The 20,643-nt window shown below is 43.7% G+C and overlaps 1 protein-coding gene and 1 long non-coding RNA gene across 7 annotated transcripts in view; one reads left to right on the forward strand and one right to left on the reverse strand.

Moving 5' to 3' along the window:
* The window catches only part of DRC11 (dynein regulatory complex subunit 11), a 109,126-nt gene that overhangs the window by 13,916 nt on the left and 74,567 nt on the right, over nt 1–20,643 (reverse strand). For 5 of the 6 annotated variants that reach the window (XM_074548922.1, XM_074548921.1, XM_014273135.3 and 2 more), the window contains 4 exons: nt 15,572–15,633; nt 13,049–13,131; nt 10,589–10,696; nt 7,990–8,186 (listed from right to left, as the gene is read on the reverse strand). In XM_074548922.1, the coding sequence (XP_074405023.1) occupies nt 7,990–8,186; nt 10,589–10,696; nt 13,049–13,131; nt 15,572–15,633 (450 nt within the window). The remainder of the gene's footprint in view (nt 1–7,989; nt 8,187–10,588; nt 10,697–13,048; nt 13,132–15,571; nt 15,634–20,643) is intronic. The other variant, XM_074548920.1, reaches the window with a different exon arrangement.
* Nucleotides 1–20,643, forward strand: part of LOC113460338 (uncharacterized) — an 80,786-nt gene that overhangs the window by 623 nt on the left and 59,520 nt on the right. The window lies entirely within an intron of this gene.

The following is a 20,643-nucleotide window of genomic DNA, read 5'->3' on the forward strand; positions in this document are numbered from 1 at the left end:
GGGGCAGCCACAGCTGCTCTGGGCACCCTGTGCCAGGGCCTGCCCACCCTCCCAGGAACGATTCCTTCTTCCCAATATCCCATCTAAACCCACTCTCTGGCAGTTTAAATCCATTCCCCCTTGTCCTGTCCCTGCAGGCCCTTGTAAATAGCCTCTCTCCCTTTTTCTTGTAGCCTTTTCAGGCACTGGAAGTGATGCCTCAGGTTTTAGCTTTTATATTTTTCACATTCTGTGCTGCTCTAGTGCGTGGGTCTGAGCTTCATACCAAGGGATGGTGAGCTCTCTGCACAGAGCAGGGAGACAAAACAATTCCTGCTCCAGCTGGGGACCAAGGAGAAATGGTACAAATCTCAGACCCAAGAGCACAAACAACGCGGGCTGGAGAGAGAAAAACAAGAAGGACAGGATTTCATAACCTACAGCTGGAATGGGACAATGAACTGCAATATCCAAATGGAGCAGAACTGATCAGAGTGAGAGACCCTGTGACCTCATGACCATTTTGGATCCATGGGTGCAGCCCTGGCTGGGCTCTTGTGCTGCCCAAAGTGGATCCATGGAGGCCTTTTAATAAATCCCTGCTTTATTCTTTAGCTCTGTTCAGCCTCTGTTCTAGGGCAGCCTTCACAGGGCATCAGGAGGGGCTCTAAGGTTACCCCCAAGCCTTTTCTTTTCTAGGCTTGACAATCCCAAAGTATCAGCCTTTCCTTGTAGGAGAGGTGCTCCATCCCTCTGATCAGATTGGTGGCCTCCTCTGGTCATGTCCTTCCTGAGCTTCTTCCTTTGGTGGATGGCAGGAACTCAAGTATTTAATGTTAATAGTGAAGATGGAAAAAAATAAAACCAACTTATTAGAAAAGATATCACATCCCTGGGGAGCCTGTTCAGTGCCTGCTGCTGCAGTGGGAAACAAGGGTGGGGAAAGGTTACAGAGGCTACAAAAGCTGTTGGCAAAGGTTGGAAACTGCTGGTGTCTCTCTTTGTCTTTCTGGTGGGGTCACCACGGGCTGGGAGGTGCAGGTATTCCTTGTTTGGCTTGGAGATGGTTTCTGTGCTGAGCAGACCCCTGAAATGCAGCCTAGGTCTGAAACCAGATTATACCTTCATTTTTACAGGAGAACACTCACTGTGGTCACATCTTTCATCTTCTTTGCCCCTTTTGTTTCCCCACTAAGTGGAAATAGAATGAATAACCTCAGTTTTGGCCCCTAAAGAGAGAATTCCCTGTGTTTTCTGTTTTGAGGCAAAGAGCCAAATGGAGAAAATGGCCTGCATGTGTTTGTTGCCCAGAAAAGCGGCGGATGCTCCATCCCTGGCAATGTCCAAGGCCAGGCTGGACTCTGGGGCTTGGAGCAGCCTGGGACAGTGGGAGGTGTCCCTGCCATGGCAGGGTGGCACTGGATGAGCTTTAAATCCCTTCCAACCAAGCCATTCCATGATTTGTCAGGTGTTAATAGACATTCACAGAACGCAGTCCAACACACTGTGTTTGAGCCTGGCTGTTTCTTCTTGGGAATCCAGATGAGACCCCCAGAATCCACTGGCATCTAATTTGAATTGTTGGCAGATCTGTAGCTGCCTGTATATCCCCCTGTGAAATGCTCCATTTGAATTATCCACGGACAGTTTGAATCCATGGATAATTAAATGCACTGTACATAATTAATTTGTAATTGAAATTTTATTAGCTTCGCTGCAATTCCACAATTTGTTGGAGCTGCCAGCAGATGGCCCCTTAACCCTTCTAATACCACACTGAGTGAGATTTGCTCTTTGGGAAAATCATTATGGGGAAAAAAAAATAAAAATCCCTCTCATCCCGCTGTCAAGAGTCACCAAAGATCAAACAGCACTTTTGAAAGCCTTGGGTTCAGCTTTTCAAACCTGGGAGCCAGAGTTTAACAGTTAAATTGTTACACTTGAAAATGCAGCAATGTGATTCTTGCCCAGGACATGTTGCACAAGGCTCCTCCAAACTTGAAGGATTTGATGGATTTTTGTTTTTTAAAGGCCCAAGATTTTTTGAAAGCTCAAGTTATTGCTGAAAAACTTAGTGCTCTGTAGTTTATACCCCCAGAATTGCTGCACTGAAAGCTGTGATCAGACCTGATCAGCATGAGCATCGCCATGTAAATATTCCTGTGCTACAGAGATGATGCCACTGCATTCTGGTTTGTGAGGCAGAAAATGACTTGCATCAGGATAAATTTAATTTTTAACCTTAGGGTAACACAAGTTCAAGCTGCTTTCTCACAGAAATAATTGCATATTTGAGCACTGTTTGATACTTAACTCTTCAAGGATCTAAGAATTACAGCAGGCTGAGCTGCACCAAGAGCAGAATTGTTTTGGATGCTGGAAGAAAGACTCATTGTACTGTTCCCAAATTTTAGCTGTGGTGGGAGAGTCTTGTGGCATGGAAATGCTAAACGCACAGAGAATTCTGTCAGTGTAGCAGGACAAGCTCCTCAACCTGGCAGAACAATGGTCTGGCTGACAATATAGCAGTGCTTATGAACAAATGAACACAAATCAGTGGGAAAAAAATTAAATTAATGGCAGACTTCAAAATTCTGTTGCTTCTAAATGCTGGGGTTGTGTAATGTAATTAAATAAACTGCATCACATCCCTTTTTTGGGTGTAACACTTGTACAGTCACCTCTGAGTTGCTAAAGAGCAGACCCAAAGAGGCTGATAAGAATCCCCCAGCACTGATGGTGCTGAAATATTTCTGGACAATATTAATCTCTGTGGCCCTGCACTGCACACACTGAGCTGCTGGCACACAAACACAGCTTCCCTGCTGGCATTTCCTCCCTGCTGGCACACAAACACAGCTTCCCTGCTGGCATTTCCTCCTTCGTGGCCATCTCTCCCCAACCTTTCAGCCTGGCCAGAGCTGCTCTGAGGAGGTTTCCCCAGGTGTGGCTCGGGGCACAATGAGCTCTGTGTCCTGGAGAGAGGATGGGTCCCTCTGCTCGGGATTAACCCCCTGCTTGGCATTTTATTGCCTGCAGCTAAAGCTCTGAACTACCTGGGCTTTTGTGTCACTGAGCTGTGCATTCTGCCCTCTGCCCTTGCTCCTTTCTGGGTCTGATTTTGCTTCCATGCCTCCCTCCCTGCCCTTCCTTGCATCTTTCCTGGATTTTATGGGGACGTAGGAGAGCCAATTGGCACAAGCTGGCAGCTCAGGCTGGGAAATGGGGCTTAATTGGAATATTACAGGGTGGAATATTTCAGTTAATATTTAAATATTAAATTAGTAGTATTTCATTTAATTGTTACATAATATTACATTATTATCGTATTTTATTATAATGTATAATATATAATTATTATAGTATATAATATTACATGATATATATAATATAATATAATATAATATAATATAATATAATATAATATAATATAATATAATATAATATAATATAATGTTATATTATATTATATTATATTATATTATATATAATAATATTATACAATATTATCTATAATATGATATAATGATATATAGTTATATTATATTATACTATAATTATATTATATCATACTATAATATTCTATTAAGATATATAATATGATAATATAGTATTATATTGAAGTATCATATTACACATTAGAAATAAATAATATTTACTATTGAAATATTAAGTAAATAATATTTCAATAAATTGTTGCGGAATATTACATTATTATTGTATTATATTATAATGTATAATATATAAAATATTAAATATTATATAATAGTATACATATTATTATATTGCACATTAAAATAAACAATAATTAATATTGAAATATTAAATAAATAATGTTTCATTACATTGAAATCGTTACATGATATTACATTGAAATAAATAATATTTCGATATTATTTTATAAATAATATTTTAATATTAATTTTATAATAAAATATAAAAATATATTTTATTGAAATAAATAAGATTCCAATGTGGAATATTCTGCTTCACGCTACAAGAGTGAGTTTTGTTTTGGGGGGGGATTTCTGGGAAGTGCTTCTCTGCTGGACACAGATCCTCCCCTTTTTGCTGTGAAGCAGAGCTGCCCTGGCAGGATTTGCTCAAGCTTGGTGTTTGCAGCCTCTTTCAACAGTTTCCCTATTCAATATCCACCTCCCTTCCATCTCTGAACAGGCAGATTGAAACGCTGGTGTTTCTGCTCTGGTATGAGAAGTCATTTCCTCTGGATGACATTAAAATGCCTGCCTGGAGTCACACTCGAGCCTCTCTTGGATCAGGGCTGCTGTGTCTCCTGTGAGTCCCCTCCCCGAGAAAGGGAGGGGGGGAAAAAGCATTTTGCTTTTGCATCTGAAACAAATTAAAGTTTCATTTTTTCCCCAATCCTATTCACTTGTTTAGGGCGTCTCCCACCAAACAAGTGCCAGCAGCCAACACTTCGGTCATGGAAGGAAAGTTTCCTCATGGTCATTTTATGCTCTCCAGAGTTTCCTTTCATTGCAGAAACTCTTTTGTTTGCATATAGGACAGGTAATCAAAAGTGTGAGGTGACTTCACCTATCCCACAGAGCACCATAAATTCTTATTTACTAAATCCTTGGTTGTGTGGATCAGAATTTAAGAGGTAAAGAGCTGTCATGTTTCCTGTCCTTCACTCACAATTTGCAGTGCCAGGTCTGCATTTTGCTTGACTAACTCTCCATAAAGGCACTTCTGGGAAGCTGGAGTACAGAGCTGCCTTGACAACAGTTGCTGTTTCCAAAAAACGCTACCCAGAAGTGTCTGATTATGGAGATTTGGGGCATTTTCAGTGATCTCTGCACACAGGGCCCTCAGATGGGGGGTACTGTGATGGGTCAGGTAAGACTGAGAGCTGGGAATAGTAAATATAAAATATCAGCTGCAAGCTACCAACGACGTCCATGGTTTGTCTGCCACATGTGCCACTGTCCAGTGTAGTCTTACATTAACCAAATAACCAGATTTTTGTACCATGGTGAAAAATGAACTTTTCTGGGGAGACCAGTTACCAGTGCTCAGCTTTCTCTTGTCAAGGAATTTGTTTTGAATATGTGTTGTTTTTTTCAGCTTGGGTAGCAGTAAATTCCTGCAGGATATAGGAGATTCCTTGTCCTTTAGCTCCTCATAAAACTTTCTCCTTAATACACAAACAATTTCCCTTGTTGCTACTTGTGCCCATTTCTTCTTGTCCCATCTCTGTGCACTCTGGGCAAAGTCTGACTTTGTTCTCTGTGTTATCCCATGAAAATCCTGAAAACAGCAGCTAAACTCCCTCTCACTCCAGCTTTATTTTAACCCCAAACAGCTGGATTTGTCCAGATGTGTCTCACACTCCTGCCCCTTATCTCCACAGCTCTCCTCTGGAGCTGCTTGTCAAGGCCTGTTTTAACTGGGCAGTCCAGTTGTGGTCTCATAAATGCCCAATAACAGGGAATAATTGATAATTTTAAGGTGTTTGCTATATTCCTGCTGGTACAGGCAGGTATTTGGCTGAGTTAGTGCTGCTGAACTGGAGCAGGGAGAGGGGGCAATGAGGCACATTTGGCATTGTCAGGAATAAAGAGGTGGAAATTCTGTGGGGTAGGATTGTTTCCAGCCTGGCTCTGGGAACCTACAGGCTCTGAGCTGAAATGCTCAGCCATGGGGACAGAGGGTGATGGGAGAGCTGAGACCACCACAGGAACTGGGAATGCAGATGGAGCACAGTGGATTGGGATGCTGCTAGGACAGGCCAGACTGGTTTGGGTGGGAAGGGACCTTAAATCCCATCCAGTGCCACCCCTGCCATGGCAGGGACACCTTCCACTGTCCCAGGGTGCTCCAAGCTCCATCCTACCTGACCTGGGACACTTCCAGGGATGCAGGGGCAGCCACAGCTGCTCTGGGCACCCTGACAGGGAAGGATTGAACACCCAGGAAAGAGAAACCCTGTGCTGTTCAAGCAGCAGGGTTTGCAGCAGTGCTGCAGTTGGAACAAGTCACCTTTTGGTAAGCAAGGGTGCCAGGGATGCTGTGCCTGCTTTGCTGTGCCTGCTCGACATTCCTATGAGAATTTATAAAATTAGAGGGTTTTGGGAAAGCTGTAAGAGGTGTGCTTATGGTGATTGCATAAAACTACTGTCAATATGCTTTTACTTTATGTGATTAGTCAAACAACTTTTAAAATAAGTTGTAACATTAAGTTCTTAGTCTGCTGCCTGAAATGTAAACTGATGGCATCTTCCCATTGTCATAACCATGTAATAAAACTGATGCTAAAAAACAAAACAACTCAAGACACGTTCCTAGCAATCTCATCCTGTTTGTGATTTGTACATAACCCCCAACCAACAACTTATTCCCACTCTGTCTCCATGGCTGCTCCAGGTAAATTCATCCTGGGCTGTGACAAATATGATCCATCACCTGGGAAAGCCTCAAACTGGGGAAACACAACAGCCCTGAAGAGCCCTGATTCCATGGGATTGTGAGCAACTACATCCCAGGAACTCACGGGGGCTCACTCAAGTGTCACTGTCCTTTGCAAGAGTTTGAGTAGAGAGAAACAAGCTTGGACTGCTCCCCATGGTTTTGAGGAAGGAGTTGGAGAAGTGTTTCCAGTTATTGTAGAAAAATATAAGGGTTTGAATGTACCTGTAGGCACTCATATACATGATCTGTGTGTGTATTCTTATTAAAGTGTATAAATACACATTTTATACATGCTCCTCTTGTTCACATTATTTATATGCAAGTATGAAAAAATCCCTTGCTATCTTCAGCTGGAACCCTGTCCAGGAGTACAAAGGCTTTCCTCATTTCCCCTGTGCCCAAAGCCCTGAGCTCTGCCATGGATGAGGGCACAGACATGGAGTGCAGAAAGGTGAAATGTGCAGAGAGGAGGGACTGCTAGCTCAGGATCATGGCTCTGAATCGTGCCAGGGAGCGCCAGGCCCAGTGCCAGTGCCACAGCACCACAGGTGTGTGAACACAGCACTGCCACCCCTCCCTTGGCACCACCTCCTCAGGGGTGGCTTTGCTCACCTGTCACAAAACCTGCTCCAACACTGGATTCCATGAAATACAGCTGATTAATCCCCAGCAAGGCAAATTTTAGTAGACCACTGGCACTGGAAATATATTCCCTTTGGCTTTTTCCTAAATTTTTTTTTTTTTGTCTGGAAATGTTTACCAGCTCCTATGCAGAGCAGAAATACTGAGCATTTAAAATCTGGAAGAAATCTTGCCAGGATAGTGTATTTTTTAATTTTTTTTTTTTTAGGAGGAGGGTTTGGGCTGTGTTCTTCACAGTTCATATGCCTGCTTTCATTTCCAGACTTCTCACACGTTTCTGTTCCTATAATCCTCAACCAGGATTCCTTCTTTTGAAGACTTTGCTGATAGGTAAACAGAGAGCAATATAGGGGAGAGAGCTCTTGTCCAGCAACAGCCCCAGAGAGGAAATTTCTGACCACCCCCAGCCTAGCATTTGATTAAATGCTGCATGGCAAGCATTCCTGGCTGATGTGCACATAAACAGAGAACAGAATTTTCTTTATCTGTGCTGCTTTTCATATTCAAGGTAACACAAAGCTCCCATAAATCTTAATGTGAAAAATATGACTGCTCCCAGTGATTTCTCCTGGGGCATTAAATCCTCTGCAGAGCTGCACACATTGGCTGTCAACAAGTGGTTTCACAGAATCACAGAACCATTTTGGTTGGAAAAGACCTCGAAGATCAAGTCTAACCTTTGACTTATCACCACCTTTCAATTAGTGCAGAGCACTGAGTGTCACATCCAGTTGTTCCTTGGACCCACCACTCCCTGGGCAGCCCTTTCCACCAAGAAATTCCTCCTGATGTTTTGAACACTTGAAGGCAGGGAAGGAACTCCAAATTGGGCTGAGCAGCTTTGCCCAAGCTGTGTATGTTCCTTGTTATGGAGGAACTACCATTCCCTGTTTGTCCCACAAAAGAACTGGGCCACCTTTGTGGAGAATTGCCCACCTTGAGAATCATGTGAAGCAACATGATGAGGCCTTCCTTGCCCGAATAATTCACAGTGTTGGAAGGAGTGAGGCTGAAGAGGTTGGCTCCTGCTTCTGTGCAGATGGCATGGACCAACATTTTCTTTCCAACACCAGCAGGTCCTGCCAGCAGCAGGGATTTCACCAGAGGAGCATTCTCATGGACAGTTTGGGAACCTGTAAAAAGTCATAAGGCATTATTATTGCTTTCATTTAAATCTGCCATAAAGGTAATGGAATGATTCCTCCTTTTTTTATTCACCATAAATAATTGATAACATGAATTAATTGTTTCCTTCCTATGGCGTGAGTGCTCTTGAGTTCAATTCTGTATAACCTGAGCTGAGAGTCCAGCAGATTAAACATCTCTTTTTGGAACAAGACTCACCCACCCTTATTTGTACCTCCTGGTGGGAAAACTTCACTTTTAAACCCCTGTGTGAGTTAAAAGAATGATTTTGGGAGCAGAGGAAATGTGAGTGCCAGGGTTGCTGTGCCTGCTCAGCATTCCCACTCTGTCTCCATGGCTGCTCCAGGTAAATTCACCCTGGCTGTGACAAATATGATCCATCACCTGGGAAAGGCTCACTTTTGGAAAACACAAGCACAGACAGGCTTAGGTGGTTGATGGGGATGGAACTTGTCTTCCCTGCAGCTGCCACCACCACATGAACTGGGGACAGGGGAACCTCCAGAGGTGGAAATAGCCGGAAATGTCAAATATTTTGTCCATGCCCCTTTTGCCTCAATGCCTAAATAAGTCCTGTGTCAACAGTGGTGCTGTTTAAATGTGCTTGAAAATCTCTGGGAGCATCCACAGCATCTGGAGGTCTCTCAGCCTGGTGTCCACCAGATTGTGGGAGTGAAACTGGCCCCAAAACTGATGGGCTGCAGAGGGAGCCTTTGCCTCAGCCTGGAGCAGCCCTCTGGCTTAATGGGGATGGCTGCTATTTAAAACAAATCCAATCAGGGTGGTTATCTGTGTCCTAATGGTTTAACATCCCAAATAGATGGCAGGGAACTGAGCACAGAGACAAATGCCATTATTCCAGCACGGTGCAGGGTGTAGGAAGTTGTCAGCCACCCAGGCTTTATTAATTTTTGGTCATTCCACAGCAATCCATTACTATTGCACAAAGATTTATTAGGAGGGGAGCAGCAGACTCCTCTGTGTTAAAAATGAAGTATAGCTTCTACTATTCTTTCTCCTTTCAGCTGCTTGTAATTTTCTTAGTGCCATTTAAGCTGGGGCTTTCCTTGCCATCAGGTGGCTATTTTGAGAAAAACTTTCACTTCTGTGATACACAATTATCTCATGATGAACTAGTTTGGAGACCAATTAAGTGAAATGTCATCCGTAACAGATCACCCCATAGGTGAAACCATTCCTGAACCTTTTTTTTTTTTTTTTTTGGCTCATGTAACGGCTTTTGTTACTCAAAGGCATTTTTCAAACTGCTCTTGCAAGTACCTTTTATTTGTTTAACTAGTCCAGGGTCTCCTCTCCCTAGAATTTTTGCCAATTGTATAAATGGCAGAAAATTTATGGGTTCTCCTGATTAAGGGGCGTCTCAGGGCTTGATTTCCCTGGATCAGATGGTGTCAAAACACAGCTTTGGAGGAGTCTGGGGATAAGTGAAACACATTGTGCAGACAGGCATAACTGCTTAGCAATCTCAGCTGACTGCAGTCAGACCTTCAGCCTTACCAAACCAGCTGAGGGTGCTGCTCCAGGTGGGAAGAGCCCCATCCAGGCTGAGGAGAGAATAACCTGAGCACACTTTGGGAGGAGGGGAAAACAGAAATTCTATGCTTGCTCTGTGTTCCAGGGTGGGAGGCAGGCAGATGTTGGTGATTTTGCCCTCTAAGGGGGATGAGCAGACACTGACACAGCTTGGAGGAGTTAAAATCTCCCTGAGATCCACTCAGGAATGGAAAAGGAGGCAAGTGAAATGTTGAGGCTGGAAAATCCAATCAGGAGTGGAAAGGGACACAAACAAGGTTTTGATAAAGGCCCCCGAGACAGGCACTTCTTGCAATCACTGGAGTTTGGCACAAGGCCATTCCCAAGTGAAAAATGGGATAGATTTTACATTAAAAGCAAACAACCTGACCCAGCAAAGCCTTGCTAGATATTGGCTAAACCTGGCATTAAAACTGCAAGGGCCTTTACAAGTGTTTTCTGTGGTGTACAAAATGTATCCAGACTGATTCCTCCAACGATTGCACTGTGCAGCACCAGTAACATTAGCCAGCTTGTAAAAGGTAAATTGCAACCTTAGCCCTTGCCTTAACTTGATTAATTTTGATCACTGGAGCTTGTTTGAGCTATTATCTTTCCCAAGTGGTTTCCCTTGATGTGCTGCCATTCACAAACTGCTGCCATGCAGGCAGAGATGGGCTGGGGAGGGCATGCACTGTTCAAGGGAGCCAGCCCTCACTCTGAAGGCTTCATTGAAAAACAATTAGACTGCAAAATGCTTCAGATTGCCACTAATCAGCCCTGTCAAAGGCAGTAAAATGCAGTTTCTGGCAGGGAGCAAAGGCTCAGAGTGCTGTGCCCTCTGGTGTGCTCTTACCCAAGGGCAGTATTCCATAGAGTGCCACGAGCTGCCTGACTTCTGGGATGGAGGGCATGGGCTGGGCCCCTGTCTCACGAAGCAGGGTCCCCAGACAGTCGTAGTAGCCTGTGAGGAGGAAGCAGGAGCTCAGCAAATGTGCCAGTGTCATTGCAGAGAGCATCACTCAGGGAATGGGGAGCTGCCACAGCACGGGGCTGGGGCACACACTCAGCAGAGCCAGGCCCAGGGACTCAGGCTGGGCAACCTTCTGGTGGAATGTGGCCCTGAGAAAGGTGAAGTGCAGAGGGAAATTGGAGCTGAGCAGGCTGTGGAAGTTGTTCAGCGGAGAGCAGACGGTTTGCAGTAACCTTTGAAAGGAACTTTGTGGAGAGGAATCATTAGCAGCGCCATAAATCATGCTGCTGGCAAAGCATTCCTGGATTTGGGATTTTGCAGGGCTAGAATCCCAGTGAACCATGAGCTCTCAGAAGGATTTCAAAAAGGGGAAAAGCTATTTTAACAAGCTTTTCCCTGGCTGGGTCCCATCTCAGCTCCTCGCTGTGTCACCTCATTTGGTGGGGCCCTCTGCTTTGCAGTTCACCTCTTCTTTTTTCCCCTCTTTTGTTCAAAAAACCCTCCACAAAACAACCCAAGGAAACTAAAAATCCCTGACACGAGCTGAAAGGATTTAATCTTGCCTTGGCTCTTGTTGCAGAGCTATAATCACATTGCTTGCCCTGTCAAAGCCCATATCCAAGCAACGTTGGAGAGCAAAGATACAGGAGGATGAGCCACAAGCAGGAAAAGCAGTTGTGATGCAGTCAGTGATTATTTTTAGCATAAATTACATGTGATTATGGTGATTATTATTGAAAAATAATAATATATTATGTTTTACTGAAGATAAAAAGGCAGAGGGCAAGAGGCCTCTGGAGCAGAGGCAAATTAGCAGTGGTTAAGAGCAAAAGTGGAGGTATAATTTGGGGGCAAAAAGGCAGACAAGGCCTGGTGCAACTGCCCCCTCCCCTTTGAAGAATAAAATTAATTTCAGGTTTTATCTTTTATTTAAGGAGAAATCAAAAGAACGGGATAGGAATTAATCTTCACAGATTTAATTAGAAGGCATCAAAGGGTTTAATTGCAACTGCACATAAATCACAGTGGATATTCTCTGACTAATTTAGATAAGGTCACCAAGAAAATTAGTTCAGTGATGTCAGTTTGTCATAGAGGGGGGACATTTCAGTGCCTTTACTGGCTGTGTAGCACAGTTCCACTCTTTGTCCTTTCCCCAGGAACTGCAAGTGACCTTCCTTAGGCTCCAGCCATGGAAGGCTGAGCAGATGAAGGCTTCTTTCTCTGTGTCCTTGGGGCCTTCAAGAGAGTTTTTCTGGATTTCAAAAAATGGTTGGAGATGTGCTGTTTTAAAAGCATTTGTGGTGGGGGAATGTTTGTTGGACAAAAGTGACCTTGATAGGTTGGGGGAACAAAGAAAGAATGGAAATCTTCCTTTACTTGGTGGTCTTTAATGAGCATGGAGTGGATGGGACACTTAACTGAGAGAATTCACAGCTCTTCAGAGGAATAGACAGAGGCTCTGCAGGCTGAACTGGTGCTTCTGAGAGTTTATATAAACATGGCATTTGGGGTGATAGGAGAGAATTTGTCTTTTCTGCCTTGGCCTTGTACTCTCAGCCTGTAGCACTTCTGCTTCTGGATAGCAGCAAATTCAAACCATGGCCTTTGACATAGCTGAATCTTGGGGTTTTTTTTGCTGTTAAGATGCTGTGATTTCACTGTGTGTCACCAAATGTTTGTGGGCATGGTGTTAGACACCTCTAAAGTCTGCAAATGTGGGGCTTGGGGGTTTTTACCCCTTTTTTTTTTCTCTGTGGAGCGCAGATAAGCAGGACTGGCTGCAGTTGCAGCTAACAGAAACCAGACAAGAGGAGTGTGAAATGCAGAACTAGGCAGAGACACTTCTTTCTCACATGAAGGGCCAGATATGCCTCAAAGCACTGCTCAAAGTTCATGGGCAGTCAGGGAGGTGCAGGGAAGGGGCCGAGCCTTTACAAAAGACAACAAAATCTGGAGGTACAATTTTTGCTACTCTCTGGGAAATATTCTGCATTATGGATTTTTTATGACTCCTGCTCTGTTAGACTGGCACTGTCTTGGCACTGCCTGGCAAGGGCTCCTTAAAGGGTGTTGTGGTTCCAGCTCAGAGTGGCTGTGGCATCCACAACCCTTCAAGGCTGCTGCTGTTGCTGCCTGGAGTCAAACACCAGCTCTGCAAACAGGTCCTGCCTTCAGCAGCAGAAGTGAAAGCTCCTGAGCAGCCTTGATTTGCATACCTGGCCTTAGATATTCAAAGTGCAGTGACCTGAACTCAGTCCTGACTGAAAACAGGGGTCAGTGAGGATGTAATGGCTGGAGGTCTGATCAAACACTACATTTTCTCTGAAAGGGGTACTTTACCCATGTAGTCAGAGAGATTCACATTCTTGACTTGGATGAGCAATCTTTCTTCTGCAAGCTGCTGGTACAGGGAATCAATGCTCCTGTGGGCAAGAGACATCACTCAGAAATGGTCAGGAAAGGCTCAGTGCTCTCAGAACTGAGCCAGCCTGGGAGTTGTTTGTTTGGCCAGCTTTATAAATGTCCTCTGTGGCTCAGAGGTGCATGATTAGTGCCATCAGTGTGAAATCAATAAGCACAGCTTCTGTCTTGTGCTGAGCAATATATTTCCCTCCCTCCCAGGCTGGGTCCCCCTCTCCTGCTGACTCCATTTACCCATTTCAGGTGATGCCAGATCAGTTATGACTTGTGTAATGGACTCATTCATTAATATCAATTACTGGGAAATTATTTTTAAATTACACAATAATGGCAATCCTAACACTACTATACCTGTTCACCCAGCTCTCCAATTAGTACTAATTCATTAATTCTTCTTGGAATTTATTGTGTTGGCAACAGACAGCCTCATCTCTCTGGGAACACACTGGGAATGCTTTGCTCAGATCCACCACCTGCAGGGTTGTGCTCAGAGGGGGACTGGGGCAGAAATGTCCAGTGGAAGTGTTGCCCCATCCCTGGCAGTGCCCAAGGCCAGGCTGGATGGGGCTTGGAGCAGCCTGGGACACTGGGAGGTGTCCCTGCCATGGCAGGGGTGGCACTGGATGGGTTTTGGGGTCTCCTCCAACCCAAACCAGTTTGGGATTCCATCAAATGGGCAAAAGTTCCCCAGTGGAAGCTTCTCCCTGTCTCCATTAGTGGCTGGAAGTAGATCCCAATAACGAAGGAGTTAAACCACTTAAATTTGAGTGTGGTTTTCTATTGATGTGGATCCTCTCTATGCTTTCTTTTGGAATTCTAAGTATTAATTTCAAGGACATTTCTGGCACTTGGTTTTATGGAGTAATACTGCTTCCAGGATGATGAAAACTGAATAAACCTGTCGGAAATTCTCAGTGTATTGACAGCATAAACAATATTGATTTTAGTCTTTTTAGATCTCTCAGTGTTTTTCCACACTTTTCACATTCTTTCCCCTCAATTATTCTGTCTTTCTCACCTGTCTTAATTGGGATGTCCTGGTCTGGCTACAATAAATATATTTAATAGTGCCTCTCAGCTGGCTAATAAACCTCCAGGTATAATTTGAGGTCTGCAGCCTTTTTTCCATTTCAGCTGAGGAGTTTTATGTTTATGCAGTCTTAGTGGCACAATTAATGTAGGAGCAGCAATAAGCAAATCCAAAATTTAATGCACCTTCAACAAGGTTGATTTTGCTGCTCTGACTCTTGCTTTCATCCTCAGTGGTTTTATGTTGGGAATGCATCATAAACCAGGCAGAAGTTAGAATGGCACTGACCTGGCAGCTCTGGTGGGAGCAGGACTTCTACTTTTTCTGGTTTATTATTTTTACTGTGCCAGGTAAATGATGCATGTCCCCTCTAGGGGAGGGGGATGTGACCAGTCTGTGCTGGCTGGAGCCCCCTGTGCCCCCTTCACTGGGCCAAAAGGGACATTTTGAATCTGTTATTCAGCCTCTCTCTGGGTTATTTCTGAAATGCTCAGCAGGGAAGAGCAAAGCAGGGAGATATGCCAGATAAAAAGCCAGCTGCTAAAAAGCTCATGTTTTCAGCTGGCTGCATGGTAAGTTTATATCCAAAGAAGCAGGTATGTGCAAGAGCAGTTTTAAAAGCAGGGAATATATCAGATTTTGGCACTGTTCTGTAGGAGAGGTCCTGCTCTGTTATAATCCATGAGACATGGATTTTAAATATTTGCTTGGAGGTGTTTTTTAATTTTTAAAATATATTTTAAAGCAGGTAAAGAGATCATTGGCTGGTTGTGCGGTGCCAGCACCCAAATGATGGAGTCCAGGTCTGGATGTTCTTGCACAAATGGGTTTTGGGGTGAATTTCACTGATTGTGTTTGGCACTGTGCTGTTCTCCAGCCCTGCTCCTGGATCAGCTGCTCCCTGTGGTGATGCCTCTGTGTTGTGTGAAAAATGGATTTTTAGGGAACACATCACTCTCACTGGATATGGCAGGGCAGAAGGAGAAATCCTCTCAGATCCTCCAAATAAAATAAGAGTGCTTCAAAGAGCAAGGGTCCACAAGAGGAGGCCAGGTCTGGCAGCACTCTGATTGCTGCATGAGACTGATTTATGGCATGTACACCACAGCTCAGCCATGAGGGGATTTGGGAAGAGTCTGCAGCCTCCCTTATTGGGATGGAAAATCTGAGAGCCACCAAAGCAGCCAGGTGCTTCTGCACCTGCAGAGAGGGGGAAGAGGCACCCAGGGCCCATCTCCTGCTGAAATGCTGCAAGTGCTGAGCTCTGCCCACTGCAGTTCACCTGCCTGCAGGGCATGGGCTGCTCCTGCTGCTGAGTGACAGCACAATGGGGATTTTAATCTGTGTTTGTGGTGAAGGTGAGGAAAACCAAGGCTGATACTGGAGATGTAATGCAGAGAGGCTCTCCTTACCTGCCAGGGGTCAGATCTTTCTCCAGCTCAGATACCTTTTTCTTCACAGCTGCCTTGCTTACCTGAGGACCACACAAGCAAGCAGGAGTTAGTGACTTTAGAACAGATAAATATTTTTGGATGTACTGAAGCCAAGTGAGGGCCAGAAGAGCCAATGTTTCAGTGTATGAATGTAGCCCAAAGGGAAAAACCCCAGGGTCATTTTGCTCCGAGGGAAGAAGCTTCTCTCCTTCCTTTTGCTTGGATATTAAACTTTTTTTTTTTTTTTTTTTTAATTGGCACAGCTGTCCAGGACAGAGGTGGAAGCCCCAGCCCTGAAGGAATTTAAAAGCTCTGTGGATGTGGCACTTGGGGACATGTTTTAGTGGTGGCCTTGGCAGGGCAGGTTAAGGACTGGACTCGATGATCTCTCAGAGACCTTTTCCAGTTGTGTGATTCTTATTCCATGATTTTCCTGGAACCCACTTCTGTGGCTGAGGGGAGACATGGCCCTTGCTCAAGAAGGAAGCAGGAAGGAAAAGGGTGTGGGGTCCAAGTAGCTGCTCCAGAGACTGTTTATACCTTTTTAAAAAACAGATATATATTAAGTAAATATATATTTACTTAATATATATTAAGTAATATATATTTAAGTAAATACATATTTACTTAATATATATTTAAGTAAATATATATTTACTTAATATAGATTACTTATAAATATTAAGTATATATATACTTAATATATATACTTAAGTATATATATTAAGTATATCTACCTATCTATATCTATATATATACTTAAGTATATATATTAAGCATATATATATTAAGTATATATCTATAGCTATCTATCTATATCTATATCTATCTATCTATATATACTTAAGTATATATATTAAGTATATATATACTGAGGGGAAAAGCTCCTGAGACTCTGGCTATCCACCTAACCACTGGACATCCTTCTCCTCCCTAATGCCTCAGGGAAGAAGCTGGAAGAGGTCAGAAAAACACTACCTGCTCTTTTCATCTTTTCACCACAATTTCACCACAGAAAGATTTTTACTCGTGTGCCTCATTTCTTTACACCTTACAAAAAAAACTCCTGGCAAACATAAATAAGGAAGATGTGACTCAGGCTTGTCAAGGCCCTCCATTAATTACAGCTCAGGAGCCATAAATATGGTTAGGGATAATTAGTAGTGTGGAGAGGGCATCATTAATCCATGTTAGTGCCCACCACTGGTGTCTGAGCTCCTTAAAGCACTTCAGCATTGCTCCAGTGGAGCTGTTTACACAGAAACCTTGGGGCACCAGGGGATTTCTCCAACAGCTTAAATTTAAGCACGTGCTTAAATGCTTAGTTGAACAAGACAGCTTATTCTTTCCAAAAGTTTATGTTCACTTTCCTGGGAATACAGTCATTTACTTTGCCTTTTTTATAAGAGTGAATACTTCTGCAGAGCTCTGGAGGCTGTGTTGTTGAGTTTGAAAAAAATCCTATCCAATTATCTGGAAAATGCTGGGCTTTTTCACAGAATGGATCAGCAGCCTTCAGGAATACATCAATTTCAGGTTTTTCAAGATAGACACAATGTGAGGAACCTGTGGTTCAATCACCTGCTCCTGTTTGTGATGCCACAAAGATAATGCAGAGGAAAATGCAGCCTAAGCCCAGCACTACATGGATCAGCTACTGAGAAAAGGTTTGGGTTAGGATAAAGCAAACAACTCTGTATTTGGAGAACTAAACCTTGGGTTTCTTTACATAAATAAGTTTGCCAGCAAATATTCGTCCAAATGTGCCAGGGGGATTTTGTTTTGAAGAAAAGGAATGGGAAGAAGAAAGCACATGCCATGCTGTTTTAACAACTGTGGAAATATTGAGGCTGTCACTGGTTTATTTTTGCTGTTCCTCCTGTTTTGTCTTTTTAACTTCTCTTCCAACAAGCCAGAAATTACATATATTTGTGTCTGACTGGGAAGAAAAGCTCGTTTCAACCTATGTAAAGACACGAAGCATATGTTGAATTTATTGGCCAACTGGTATTGTCCTCAAGGCAGCTTCACCAATAAAGTAACTCCAGAGCAAAACAAAAATGAACTGTGTGGAGGAAAAATGTGTTTTCCTAATTAACAACAGCACTTGTGGGGAATTTGGCACAGGCTGAGATGTGATAAGAGCAAATATGAATTGTAGACAATGGCTTGTCTCCAAAATGTCTTGCTGGGAACTGCTTTTATTTAGGAAATGATAATGTTTAATGGATGTGAACACGCTGCTCATTTAGAATGGAAATCTCTGGCTGCTCTGCCTGCAGTGCCAGCTGAGCTCCTGCGCACCGTGCCCTGACTGGGCATTCCCTGCTCTGCTGCCCTCACAGGGTGAGCTGCACCAGGTGCCAGCTGCCAGGGACACTGGGCTCTGTCCTGTGCCCAGGGGGGGCCTGCTCCCACCCAGCAAAACGTTTTGGGCAGCTCAGGGGCTGGAGCAGACAAGAGCCTGATTTCAGAGCCAATTCCAGAGCCCTGGCTGCTGCTGGGGTGGCAGCAGGAGGGAGAGGCTGTCCAAATGTGTCCCTGAGGGGAATGGATGAAACTGGAGGACGTGTGACACCCTTTGGCTGTGATCTCACAGTCCTGTGACACAGGATCACATAGATCACAGCTATGGCCACCACAGGAATCATGGCATGGCTGGTTTGGCAAATCACACAATGCCACCCCTGCAGGAACACCTTCCACCATCCCAGGCTGCTCCCAGCCCCATCCAGCCTGGCCTTGGGCACTGCCAGGGATCAGGGGCAGCCACAGCTGCTCTGGGCACCCTGTGCCAGGGCCTGCCCACCCTCACAGGGAGGAATTCCTTCCCAATATCCCATCTAAACCCACTCTCAGTTGGACGCCATTCCTCCTTGTCTGTGGAGTTTGTGAGGTCCCCAGGAGGAGGTGAGAGATGAGAATCTGACTCCGTGTTCTCAGAAGGCTGATTGATTATTTTATGATATTGTATTAAAGAATGCTATACTAAAACTGTACTACAGAAAGAGAAAGCTTAACAAGAATGAAATAATAAAAACTCATGTCTGACTCCTCAGAGTCTGACACAGCTGGCTGTGATTGGTCATTAATTAATAACAATTCACATGGAACCAATCAAGCATTCACCTGTTGGTAAACAATGTCCAGACCACATTCCAAAGCAGCAAACACAGGAACAGCAATCAGATAATTACTGGGGTTTTATTGATTCCTCTCTGAGGCTTCTCAGCTTCCCAGGAGAAAATCCTGGGCAAAGAGGATTTTTCAGAAAACATCATGGTAAAACTTGTCCCCTGTTGTAACAAGTCCCTCTCTGTGGTTCTTGTGCATTCCCTTGGGGAACAGGGACAGGAGGGAAGTGCTCCTGTGGTTTAAGGGAAACAGCAGCAGCTGGTGCAGTTTTTTAGGGGATTCCTTGGATCACGTGAGATGTTTAAGATGGGAGGTTGAGCAAGTGCAGCTTTGCACTGGGCCTGGGTTGAGAAGTCTGTTCTGGCAGTGCTGAGATAAAACAAGCAGCTTCTGGCACTGAAAAAGTGTTCAGACAAAAATGCTCCCACTGACTCATTAACTTGCTGAATGAGGGACTCTGCTCTGCCATCCCTGCTGGATTTAGGATCCAAAGAGGTGACAGCTCCCACAGCTGGCTGAGGGCTCTGGGTGCAGCAGTTACAGGAAATCCAGCAGGGCTTGGGAATCAGAGCCTCCAAACCCAGCCTTTCTTCAGTTCTCACCCAGCTTCCCTCCTGGCCTACATTTATATATATATAATCTATCTATATATTTATTTTCATATATATGTACATATAAATATATAGTATTTATATAATATATATAAATTTATATTTATACACATATCTACATTTATATTATAATGGTATATAATTATTATATATTTATTTAATTTTATAATAATTATAATACATTAATTTATATTTATATATAAATAGAATATTTTTACATTATTATATATTATGATAGATAAATAATTATTATAATATATAAATATATTATTTATATAAATATATTATATATTATTATATATATTATTATATCTAAAAATAATTATATATTATTACATAAAACAATTTACATTTATAGATATAGTTATATTTACAGATATATTTATACCTCTTGTCAGTATTTTTGTCACACCCACTTGTGGTTTTCTTGCTTCTGCCCAGTTTCACCAAAAAGGAACCTCCAAAGCTGTGCTGAGGCATAGCCCAGAAGCAAGTTTTCCACACTTAGGTTCTCATGTCCCCCTTTCCTGGGTTGTTCTGTGTCTTTTTTTCTTTTTTCCCCCTGAATTCTGGCCATGCCTTTGTGTCTGTGTGGGTGTGTTCATTTCCAATGCATTGCTTTACCTGCACTGGGGATCAGCAATAAATCCTTGGGGGAGCAGAGCAGGAAAAGCAGCACAATGGGCTTGAGAGAAAGAGCTCTGATAAGCTCTTAAATGTAACTTCCAGATCAGTGCCTGCCATGTTCCTCCCTCAGAGGACATCCCCTGCCAGCCCTTCCTCAGCCTGGCCTTTCCCAGTGCTCCCAGCCCCAGCTGGTGATGCTGCCTGGGCAGGGGACGAGCTGCCACTGTGCCAAGAGAAGGAAAATGCAGTTGAGAGCAGAGCTGACCCAATTCCTCTGTTCCTGTTGTGTCCCCCTCCCCTTTCCAATGACAGTCACGGGACCAGGGGCTCTCTGGAAGAATCAGAGGAAAGCAAAGTGTGTCTCAAACAGGACACTCTGCTCGATCCCTGGGTGTGGGAAGCGTCCAGCTTGGAAACAGACACAGGTCTCATGGTCATATTTCATGAAAAATCTTTTTTGACAGGATTTTTTTCTCCTGAGAGGCCTCAGAGAAAAAGAAAAACAACAATTATCTGCTGCTGTGGAGTGCAACAGGTGCATCTTTGGTTGGTCCATGTGAGTTGTTTCTACTTGATGACCACTCACAGTCCAGCTGTGTTGGGACTCTGGTCAGTCACAAGATTTTATTACCATTCCATTCCTTTCTTTCCTAGTCTTCTGATGAAATCCTTTCTTCT

Source organism: Zonotrichia albicollis, chromosome 10, assembly GCF_047830755.1.
Source record: "Zonotrichia albicollis isolate bZonAlb1 chromosome 10, bZonAlb1.hap1, whole genome shotgun sequence".
In the NCBI taxonomy this organism is placed as follows: Eukaryota; Metazoa; Chordata; class Aves; order Passeriformes; family Passerellidae; genus Zonotrichia; species Zonotrichia albicollis.